We start from the raw sequence: 12270 nt of genomic DNA, 5'->3' as shown, positions 1-12270 counted from the left end.
TTGGTTTTTTTTTTTGCGGTACGCGGGCCTCTCACCGCCGTGGCCTCTCCCGTTGCGGAGCACAGGCTCCGGACGCGCGGGCTCAGCGGCCACGGCCCACGGGCCCAGCCGCTCCGCGGCACGTGGGACCTTCCCGGACCGGGGCGCGAACCCGCGTCCCCTGCATCGGCAGGCGGTCTCTCAACCACTGCGCCACCAGGGAAGCCCTGTAGATGTATTCTTAACGCATTTGTGGGGAGAGTTGAACTTTGCGTCCTCTTACTCCTCCACCATCTTGACTCCCCCTGTAATTTAATTTAAAAATACCTTTAGTATAGATATAAATAGACATTATGATATTAAATGTATGTGTGATGGGTTAAACTACTTTTCAGGGGCACTCAGTGACCCTAATCAGAATTTCACACCCCACAGGAGGTCAGTTCTCATTTAATGAGAAAGGCCAGAGGTTTGTACAAGTATTTTAAACTATCCATATTTCAATTAGTATAATGATTGTTGTTAGAAATGAGTTGCCTGATGAAAGCAGTGCCAAGTTAATTAGCATAATGAAACTGGAAATGAGCTCCCATTTGTGAAATTTGGAGTATTCAAGATAGCATGAATTGGCTAAAGTATTTTAGAGATACACTCCACTCCACACAGGAAAGATAGATAGACTAAGACTTTAGGGAAACTTGTAGCCTATAACTTTAGGGATGTTGCTCGTGGCTTAGTCTCGAAACAAGACTGTTGTCGTAAAGTAGATTTCTCTATAAGGGAAATGTAGTCCCACCTCCAGAAAATGGTCAAGATACAAACCCCCTTCCTTGCAACTGTCCAGAACCTCCTCTTCTCCCTGCCTGATTAAATCAGCTTTAGCTGCCTCCACTTGTAATCCCACAGTGAGATGCTCTCTTCTTTCTCAGGGTTGTCCCCCACCTTTCATGGTCACTATATGATGTGACAGGGATGGGGGTCTCTGCCTGACCCAGAGGGAGCATTTCTGCCTCTGATAGATTCTAGCAAGAGTGAGTGTCCCCATCCACCTTTACACCTAGACCCAGTTTCACTTGCAGTACCCAGAATCAGGCCAGAATCTATGCTAGGACACATACCCCTGCCCGCAAGGATTTTCAGTCTAATATGGGAACCTGAGGCTGCAGTGTGGTTGGTTAACTGGGCGGGACAGTTGTAGAACAGACCAGCTTTTATAGAGCCTTTGGTCCTTGGATTCTTAGCTTTGTGTAGACTAAGTGTTCTCACTTTTATTCTAGGGGAGCTGCAAAACCTTTGGAGGGCTTGAAGAGAAGGAATGATGGGATTTGATATACCTTAGATGACTCCAGCCTCAGGTTCCCACCTCCAGATTTTTGAACTTCCTGTTTCCTCTACCTAGAATGCTTTTCCTCTAAGTCTTTCCAAGATTAGCTTATAATTATCTTTCACATCCAGACCTACATGAGAGAGCTTCCCTGATACCAAATCTTAGGTATTTATCCAGCCACTTTCTATTACAGAATATACTTTAGTATTCTATTTTGAGATTCTTTTTCTTTTTGATTGATTGTTTGTTTGTTTGCTGATTGATCCATTGATTGTACATCTACTCCTTGTGGAAAGTAAAATCCAAGAGAGTAGGGGAGGCATCTGCCTCTTTCATTGGTCTTTCCTTAGCATCTGGAATACTGCCTTTCTCATAGTAGGCACTCAAGTCAATAATTGCTGATTGGATGAATAAAGGTGGCATTTTCATTTATCCAGACATCATTAAACTGTTAACGAGGAAGGTCTTGAATCACGTATTTCCTCATTATGCTTTGAAACAACCAAAGCCAGTTTCACCTACTCACAAAGCCTTGACAGATGCTTCTGGCCACACAGTATCTCTCGTCTCCTACCAGTGTCTCTCACTGTGTTCCCACATAGCTAATCTCTGTTCCCTTCTCATATATTAACTAACTCACTGAGCATACTTAAAAACTTCCGATCTGCTTGGAACAGAGTGCCAGAGACTACCATATTATTTGATGGGATTCACACAGGCTTTTAGCTAAATTTAAAAAACAAAAAACAGAGGAGGTGGAGACAAAATCGCGAAATAGAAGGACGTGAGCTCACTTCTTATGAAAACACCAAAATCATAACTAACTGCTGAACAACCATCAACAAAAAAATGCTGGAACCTACCAGAAAAGTTATCCTACATCCGAAGACGACAAAGAAGCAGCCACGATGAGATGGTAGGAGGGGTGCAGTCATGACAAAATCAAATCCCATACAGCCAGGTGGGCAAGCCACAAACTGGAAAGTAATTATACCACAGAAGTTCTCCCACAGGAGTGAAAGTTCAGAGCCCCACATCAGGCTCGCCGCCCTGGGAGTCTGACAATGGGAAGAGGAGCCCCCAGGGAATCTGGCTTTGAAGGCCAGTGGGGTTTGCAGGAATTCCACAGGACTGGGGGGAAAAGAAACTCTCCTCTAGGAAGCCACACACAACACATCATGTTCATTAGGACCCAGGGGAAAAAAATGCAATGGCTTCTTAAGAACCTGGGACAGACCTACCTGCAGGTATTGGAGGGTCTCCTGCAGAGGTGGGGGATGGATGTGGCTCACTGTGGGGACAGAGACACTGGTGGTGGCAGTTCTGGTGAGTACTCATTGGCGTGAGCCCCCCAGGAGGCTGCTGTTTTCTCACCAAGACCTGGCCCCTCCCAACAGTCCGTAGGTTCCAATTCTGGGACACCTCAGGCAGAACAACCAAAAGGCCAGGAACACAGCCCCACCCATCAGCAGACAGGCTATTTAAAGTCTTCCTGAGCACACAGCAGCCAGCTAAACACACCCCCAGACAAGGCCCTGCCCACCAGGGGGACAAGATCCAGCTCCGCGCACCAGTGGAGATCATAAGAGACTACTACAAGCAACTATATGCCAATAAAATGGACAACCTAGAAGAAATGGACAAATTCTTAGAAAGGTACAAACTTCCAAGACTGAAACAGGAAGAAATAGAAAATATAGACCAATCGCAAGCACTGAAATTGAAACTATGATTAAAAAATGCCCAACAAACAAAAGTCCAGGACCAGACAGCTTCACAGGCAAATTCTATCAGAAATTTAGAGAAGAGGTAACAGCTATCCTTCTGAAACTCTTCCAAAAATTTCAGAGCAAGGAATACTCCCACACTCCTTTTACAAGGCCCCAATCACCCTGATACCAAAATCAGACAAGAATACCACAAAAAAGAAAATTACAGGCCAATAACACTGATGAACATACATGCAAAAATCCACAACAAAATACTAGCAGATGAAATCCAACAACACAGTAAAAGGATCATACACCCTGATCACGTGGGATTTATCCTAGGGATGCAAGGATTCTTCAACATATGCAACTCAATCAACGTGATACACCACATTAACAAACTGAAGAATAAAAACCATATGATCATCTCAACAGATGGAGAAAAAGCTTTTAACAAAGTTCAACACACATTTATTATAAAGACTCTCCAGAAAGTGGGCCTCGAGGGACCCTACCTCAACAAAATAAAGGCCATATATGACAAACCCATAGCTAACATCATGCTCAATGATGAAAAACTGAAAGCATTTCCTGTAAGATCAGGAACAAGACAAGAATGTCCACTCTCGCCACTTTTATTCAACATAGTTTTGGAAGTTCTAGCCACAGCTATCGGAGAAGAAAAAGAATTAAAAGGAATCCAAATTGGGAAAGAAGTAGTAAAACTGTCACTGTCTGCAGATAACATGATACTATACATAGAAAATCCTAAACATGTTAACAGAAAACTACTAGAGCTCACCAATGAATTTGGTAAAGTTGCTTGATACAAAATAAATGCACAGAAATCTGTTGCATTCCTATACACTAACAATGAAAGATCAGAAAGAGAAATTAAGGAAACAATTCCATTTACCATCACATGAAAAAAATAAAATACCTAGGAATAAACCCATCAAAGAAGGCAAAAGACCTCTTCTCAGAAAACTATAAGATGCTGGGACTTCCCCAATGGCACAGTGGTTGAGAATCCGCCTGCCAGTTCAGGGGACATGGATTCAATCCCTGGTCCGGGAAGATCCCACATGCCATGGAGCAGCTATGCCCATGCGCCACAACTATTGATCCTGTGCTCTAGAGCCTGCGAGCCACAACTACTGAGCCTATGTGCCACAACTACTGAAGCCCACACACCTAGAGCCCATGCTCTGCAACAAGAGAAGCCACCACAATGAGAAGCCTGCTCACTGCAACAAAGAGTAGCCCCTGCTCGCTGCAACTAGAGAAAGCCTGCTCACAGCAACAAAGACCCAACACAGCCAAAAATAAATAAATAAATTTATAAAAAAACTATAAGATGTTGATGAAAGAAATCTAAGACAACACAAACAGATGGAAAGATAAACCATGTTTTTGGATTGGAAGAATCAACATTGTCAAAATGACTATACTATCCAAAGCAATCTACAGATTCTATGCAATACCTATCAAATTACCAATGGCATTTTTCACAGAATTAGAACAAAAAAAATCTTAAAGTTTGGGGCTTCCCTGGTGGCGCAGTGGTTGAGAGTCTGCCTGCCGATGCAGGGGACATGGGTTTGTGCCCCAGTCCGGGAGGATCCCACATGCCGCGGAGCAGCTGGGCCCGTGAGCCACGGCCACTGAGCCTGCGCTTGTGGAGCCTGTGCTCCACAACAGCAGAGGCCACAACAGTGAGAGGCCCGTGTACCGCAAAAAAAAACTTAAGTTTGTATGAGACACAAAAGACCCTGAATAGCCAAAGCAATCTTGAGAAAGAAAAACAGAGCCAGAAGAACAGGCTCCCTTCCTTTGGACTACACTACAAAGCTACAGTCATCAGAACAGTATGGTACTAACACAAAAACAGAAATATAGATCAATGGAACAGGATAAAGAGTGCAGAGATAAACCCACATGCCTATGGTCAACTAATCTATGACAAAGGATGCAAGAATATACCATGGAGTAAAGACAGTCTCTTCAGTAACTGGTGCTGGGAAAACTGGACAGCAATGTATTAGAGAATGAAATTAGAACACTCTCTGACACCATACACAAAAATAAAATGTATTAAAGACCTAAATATAAAGCCGGATGGTATAAAACTCTTAGAGGAAAACACAGGAAGAACACTCTCTGACATAAATTGCAGCAATATCTTTTTTGATCCACCTCCTAGGGTAATGAAAATAAAAGCAAAAATAAACAAATGGGACCTAATTAAACTTAACAGCTTTTGCACAGCAAAGGAAACCATGAACAAAATGAAAAGACAGCCTACAGAATGGGAGAAGATATTTGCAAATAAAGCAACTGACAAGGGATTAATCTCCAAAATATACAAATAACTCATACAGCTTAATGTCAAAAAAACAAACAACCGAATCAAAAAATGGGCAGAAGATCTAAATAGACATTTCTCCAGAAAAGACATACACATGAACAAAACACACATGAAAAGATGCTCAACATCACTAACGATCAGACAAATGCAAATCTAAACGGCAGTGAGGTATCACCTCCCACCAGTCAGAATGGCCAACATCAAAAAATCTACAAACAATAAATGCTAGAGACGGTGTGAAGAAAAGGGAACCCTCCTACACTGTTGGTGGGAATGTAAATTGGTACAGCCACTATGGAAAATAGTATGGAGGTTCCTCAAAAAACTAAAAGTAGAGTTGCCGTATTATCCAGCAGTCCCACTCTTGGGCACGTATCTTGTGAAAAGCATAATTCAAAAAGATACATGCACCCCAATGTTCACCGCTGCACTATTTACAATAGCCAAGACATCAAAGCAACCTAAATGTCCATCAACAGAGGAGTGGATAAAGAAGTGGTACATATATATACAATGGAATATCACTCAGCCATAAAAAAGAACAAAATAATTCCATTTGCAGCAACATGGATGGACCTAGAGATCGTCATACTGAGTGAAGTAAGTCAGACTGAGAAAGACAGCTATCATGATATCGCCTATGTGTGGAATCTAAAAAAATGGTACAATGAACTTATTTACAAAACAGAAATGAAGTCACAGATGTAGAAAACAAACCTATAGTTACCAGGGGGGAAAGAGGGAGGAGATAAATTGGGAGAACACGATTGACACATACACACTACTATATATAAAATAGATAAGTTATAATAAGGACCTACTGTGTAGCACAGGGAACTCTACTCTCTACTCTGTAATGGCCTATATGGGAAAAGAATCTTTAAAAAAGTGTGTATATTTATACGTATAACTGATTCACTTTACTATACACCTGAAACTAACACAACAATATAAATCAACTATACTCCAATAAAAAGTAAATAAATAAATTACAGGCAACACAAAGAAGGTTATAGGACAAAATTTAGAGAAATATTTAAAATGTGCATATGAACAAAAAGGTTATATTTGGAACCATGGGTCAGCATAATTTTAATATTCCAAATTACACTTTCCAAGCTAAAAAAACATTACTTCCCATTTTGTATTCATGCTTTTTTTCCCTCCTGTTGTTAAAAGAGGTTATTAATGCAAGAGACTCTGATTACTCTTAGCCCAAACCGGGGAAATGATACCTGTGTTTCATTTTGGAAGTTCTTTGGAAATTCCTCTTCCTGCTTAGGTTATTCTCAGTTTTTCTTTGTGCTATTTAGGAAATCTTAAAAATAACTAGGACTTTAAAAGTATGAGTCTTCAAGCAAAGTTACATTCTAATAAGCAAAGTTCAAATTCCATCTTTGCCACTTACTTGTTTTCTCCTCAAGGAGCCTCCCTCACATCTTTAAAGTGAGAGATTAGATCAGTGTTCTCCAAAAAGTATAAATTAGGTCTCCAGTGCTGAGCTAGGATTTACCACCCTGCCCCGGAGGTGGGGTGGGGAGGGTGGTCAAAACTGGTTTTAAGAAACACTGCTTTAAGCTAAGTGAAATGCTTGCTTAATTGCAGCTCTCTTCAAAGCAGTTAATATGCTAGTGGCCGTGACCTCCTCGAGGGCCAGATAGATAGATACTTCCTGAAACATTTGACTGTGTGCTGCCCTCCTCCTTTGGAATGCTAAACAAACAAACAAAAAATTAACAAATTATTAAAGAACTAAGCAAAATTTTTATTGTCAGCATGATGATTATTTTGATACTAATTTAAAAGATTACATTTTTTCAGACACAATTTTTTTTCCATTGATACCTTTCTTTGTTGGTGCCCTAACCGCACGTTTAGTTTACTATGGGTAATCCAGTAGTGGGAGTATAGTGTGCAGATTTTCCACACTCTGGATCACAGAATCCCTCTTTTCACATGAAAATTTGTGAAGCTAATCTGTTAGAAATGACTCGGGAATATTGCACCCTTAGATCATCTTTAAGACTTCTTCTAGCCTAAAAGTCTAGAATTCTAAGATGATGATTTGCTACTTTTTAATATATCCACTCTGCTTTATGGGGGAGTAGGCACGGGGAGGATGGAGAATGAGAGTATTCAGAATGACTCTGTGATCTTAAATTCGGTCAAACTCTCAGTCTTCCAACCTTCACACTGACCTTAGAAGGCCTTTATCTCAACCCCAATATTGTTGGTCTTTTTAATTTTTCAGGTCTTCTCTGTCTAACTGAACTGTCATGACACCAATTGCCTATAAATCGTCAGTACGGTAATGAGCAAATTATATGCCCTTGATTACCATCCTTACATGTCCTTTAAGCTTGTGAATAATAATATATTTCTATTTGCACAGTACTTTACAGTTTGCAAATGATTTTCATGATCATGCTCTCATTCACACAAATTTCTTTTTACATTGCAATTCATTGTTTTTAAAATAGTCTCACTGCACAACTTAAAATGTTCTTGTTGCTCCTGATCACAGCCTTGACACTTTGAAAGCCTGCTGTTTTTATGAATGCCAGTGCATGACATAAGCATTATGTAAATGTGCACTTTCACACTTCATTAGAACAGAGAAGGTGCACAGGAGTGAATTCAGTTCTATTAAATAGCAACACCTTTTCCCTTCAAACTTCAGCTAGCCATCATGAAAATGTAAAGTACAACCATTTATTTCTCCTCATTTGTTTTCATGTAGCAGCGAGACCACTTGAAGGATGAAGCAAGTGATGGTAGGAGGATATTGGAAACATTTGTGTAAGGTTATAAAACTTGAAAGTAGCTCCAGCCTCACTCATAAATACGGATGCTTAGATACCAGCCCATGTGACACACCTGAGCAGTGAGGGGGTTCTGTGTCATGTAGTCCATTGACTAAGACAGCATTCACTGAGCAGCTCTGATGGAGATTCATGCTGTATTAGGCATTTTCTGCTCAATGCACAATACCAGGGTAGAAGATGGGAGTGGGAGCAAAGAATAGACCAAAAAACAAACATAAAAACACACACAAAATGTTGTTCCCATAACAAGATAGATTTTTAGAAGTAAATGGCGTAAACCTAAACTTTGAAAAGATGTACAGAGAGATCAAATATATACCATGGTTCCCATGACTACTACTACTAAAATTTCCCTTACTGTTGCTGCTATTATGAAAATTTTGATTGCTTTTATTCTTAAAAGGAACCCCACTTTCTTGCATAACACAGAAATAACATATATTTCTAGAGACTTAAACTCTTGGTTAAAAATGGAAATATTCACTCTATCAGTGAGTTGCTTTCCTTACATGATTCTAGGAACAAATTACCCAGGTTTCTAACAGCTATAGCTGAGACATATGAGGGCTTTTTGGAAATTAGAAAAAGGAAACCCTCAGGCTAACTGTCAAAACATCCCAGGCTAGTTCAAAACATTGTTGAGGGCTTTTTGTGAATTTGAATAAGGGCCACTTGCTCAGGGCAAATGCAGCCCTGCACCAGAGTACACAGCTTGGGGAACAGACCATGGGCTAAAATCAGCCCCCAGGCACTCCTTCGGCCAAGCATCCTGTGCAGTGAAACACCTGGACAACTCTACCCAGCAACACTGAGGTTTCTTTACTAAATTAAGCAACTGGGCACCAGAAGAACCCACAGAACACTGAGGGAAGAAGGCTTCATCTAAATAGGACCTACAGATAGTTTGAAGCATCTTCATTTTAAAAGATACCCCTGAAATTCTTGAGCTAAATTCTGATCTGTGGGTGGAAGAGATAAGAGTAAAGATCAACCGACTATTAGCTCAGCCCTGCCATATAGATGGGGCAGAATCAGAAGAGATTATGTGGGCTGGGCTGGCAAAGTGACATATAATAAAAATAGCATTTGTCTTGTTAAACACCTACAAAGTGCCTACCAGTCTGCCAGACTCCTGGAGAGTAAAAAGTAGAAGTAAAATATAGTCCCTGCTCTCAAAATTTTAAAACCTTGCTGAGATAGAGAAGCAAGGAAGAAGAAAAGAAATTGGAAAGTGAACGAAACTGCATTGCCCTCTTACCTGTCTTACTTCCATAAGCCTTCTGCTTATGTGGATACACTTAATGAGCTCTGTGAGGTAACAAAGAATCAATTGCTGCAGATGTAAGCTCTTGCATACAGGATGGATAAACAACAGGGTCCTACTGTATAGCACAGGGAAGTATATTCAATATCCTGTGGTAAAGCACAATGGAAAAGAATATTTAAAAGACGTATGTGTATATGTATATCTCAATCACTTTGATTTCTGCTGTGCAGAAATCAACACAACATTCTAAATCAACTATACTTCAATTTTAAAAAAGAAAACATACAACCCATTGCTATATCCTGGGTACACAGTAGGGAATCACAGATTGTTTGACTGAGTTTGGGATGAATCTCATGGGAGTTCTGAAAGGACAGAATTACTCAAGGAATTTATGGGGGAGCTAAAACATAAGCCAAGCATTGAAGAATACATTCCATGAACATAGGAAATATCGTTTGTCTAGATATATTTGTATATTTACAACTGAAAGATATTCTTGATCTATTAGCCATGCTATTTAATATAAACAAACTCCAGCTCAAATATATATTTGTGTGAAAGTGGCAGAATTTGACACTCTCCTAAGCCCAATGTGCTTTTATAACTGTTATATTGAAAGAGCTTGGTAGCTTTTAGAGAGCGCTCACTGGAAAAGAGCACAGAAGGTGATTTCAGACTTGTTTTGGTGTAATGACCCCTCTTATCCCATTGTTTTCACAGACCATAAACAAGACCGAACGAAGAATGTCCGTCTGAAACTCTGCCTTGAATGAAGAAACTTCATTGAACAAGAAGTTGGCTTCCAGTTTTGCACAGGCGTCGATGGAATGCTTTTTTTTTTTTAATTTTCTACTTTACAATGAAAACAACGTGTTTTTATGTGCTGTGCAAGTGGTTCCTTCATGTGGTCTGACAGTTTATTTTTTCCATCATTCTTTTTAAAGAAAAAAAATATCCCAGAAGAGGACAACAAGCAAACAAGCAAACAAAGCAAAACATGGAAGGTTGACATTTATCTGGAAGAACATTTGAATTCAGAATTTATCTGAAGGTGTAGATAGATTTTTTTTTTTTTAAAACGGAAAATCTGATGTCAAGAGGTGGGCAAGCAGAAATGGAAACAAATTGTCTTCCTCAGTAATTAAGCTACTCTTTCTTTTTCCCTTCTTGTTTAAATCTAGTGGGTTGGTTTTTTTTATTATTTTTTTTCTTAGAAATATTTAGGTAAGGTTTATCTTGAATCTTAATTGCCTTAATTTTAAGGACGTCAAAGGCTCTCGAGGCAAGCTCTCACGTCTTGTTTAAAAAAAGAAAGAATTGAAATATTGTGCCAGCTTTCACTGGTACAGAAGTTTAAGACTATGAGTTTTTAGGGTGAAAAAAAACTGTACAGTTTAAAAGAAAATGTTTTTCTTCATTTGAAGAAAATTTGTTGATAAAAGAAACCATGGCAACTGCAAGAATTGGGAAAATGCTGGGACTTCTCATGAACTTTGTCTTAAGTGTTGAATCATACTAGAAGGCTAAAACATTTTACGGTAAAGTTATTAACGTTGGTTTCAAAACAACTGCATTAGAAATAATGCGTGTTTGGGGGGCAGAATGCAGATTTTTTTATTTCTGAAGCGTGATGGCTAGCAAAAGCTTTAGTGCTTTTTATCTGCAGTCTTTTTTATGAGCTTTACAAACTTTTTAGTCAGCTTTGCTTGTCACATTGCAAAACCTAGCTTAAGAGCATTAAAAAAAACAAGTAGATAGGAGCTTATGGTCAAAACGTGAAAAAAAAAACAAAACAAAAACAAAAAAAAGCAATAGATAGAGAAATTGTTGACAATTTCTGTAGTCTTTCCTAGTTGTGATCAAATTCAGCCTATGGATGGCCTATTTTATACCAAAGATGAAGTGGCACCCTATTGCAGTCCAGAAGATAGAAGTTGTTTTTCTTTTCTTCTCTTTTCTTTTTTAAAATTTTATTTGACCTACATGGCCGGACCAGTTCTTACTTTGTTGTTTAAACTACCTTCCACTGGTGTTTTACATACTGCAAAAAAAAAAAGTTTTTATTTTAAATGTATTTTTGTTGATAGTAGAAGCTTGTTCCTGTGTGGTCAGCAATTTCAGCACCAAGAGTTCTGGATTCCAACCAATAGAGGCAAATGGCTTTAAATTTCATGTGCTTTTCTGGTTCCTTCCTAGCTCTCTTGAATTGTAAAGCCTGTATTGATGGCCACCAATGAGCTAAAACACTTGTTTAACAGGTTGAAACTTCTTTATATGAATTTTGAACTCAAGATACTCCCTGAACTGGTCTGAAAGATCACTTGTCAAAAAAGCTCAGTGATGCTCTGTTGATTGGTGAGTGGTCTCCTGAAAAGGTCTCACTGTATTTGTAACAATAGTCTTCCTTCTAAATTCCCGCACTTCTAGATTTTGCCTTCTCGCCTCAGTCTTTGTCATCATCTACCATGAATAGCCACCTTGACTCTGCAGTTGGGGAGGGGATATCTTTTTTTTTTCTTTTTTGCCTCTTTTCATTGTATTTTCATATCCTGGTGTCGTCAGAAGAAAGAGAAAATAGACTTTTTAATTTCAGTTTAGCTCCCTGAGGCAAACAGGACCAATAAGATTGAGGATTCTATTAGTGGAATTTAGGTAAGCTTTTAATGCTAGTTGACAATCAAATTGTATGATTTATATGAATAAGAACCTAAATAATTAGAGTTGATCAATTATTAAAGCCAAAGGCGATATATTTGCATTGAGAGTGATGCAAAACATTGTCTAAAATGAAT

At 39.3% G+C, this 12270-nt stretch overlaps 1 protein-coding gene across 3 annotated transcripts in view; it reads left to right on the top strand.

Moving 5' to 3' along the window:
• Positions 1-10407, top strand: part of RBMS3 (RNA binding motif single stranded interacting protein 3) — a 242066-nt gene extending 231659 nt beyond the window's left edge. For 2 of the 3 annotated variants that reach the window (XM_007446814.1, XM_007446812.1), the window contains one exon: positions 10199-10407. In XM_007446814.1, coding sequence (XP_007446876.1) covers positions 10199-10205 — 7 coding nt within the window. In that variant the 3' untranslated portion in view covers positions 10206-10407. The remainder of the gene's footprint in view (positions 1-10198) is intronic. The other variant, XM_007446813.1, reaches the window with a different exon arrangement.
• The last annotated feature ends 1863 nt before the right edge of the window (positions 10408-12270 follow it).

This window comes from Lipotes vexillifer, unplaced genomic scaffold (genome assembly GCF_000442215.2).
Source record: "Lipotes vexillifer unplaced genomic scaffold, Lipotes_vexillifer_v1.1 scaffold1020, whole genome shotgun sequence".
Lineage (NCBI taxonomy): Eukaryota > Metazoa > Chordata > Mammalia > Artiodactyla > Lipotidae > Lipotes > Lipotes vexillifer.
Note: the sequence above shows the minus strand (reverse complement) of the source record. Positions and strands in the feature narration are given on the sequence as shown.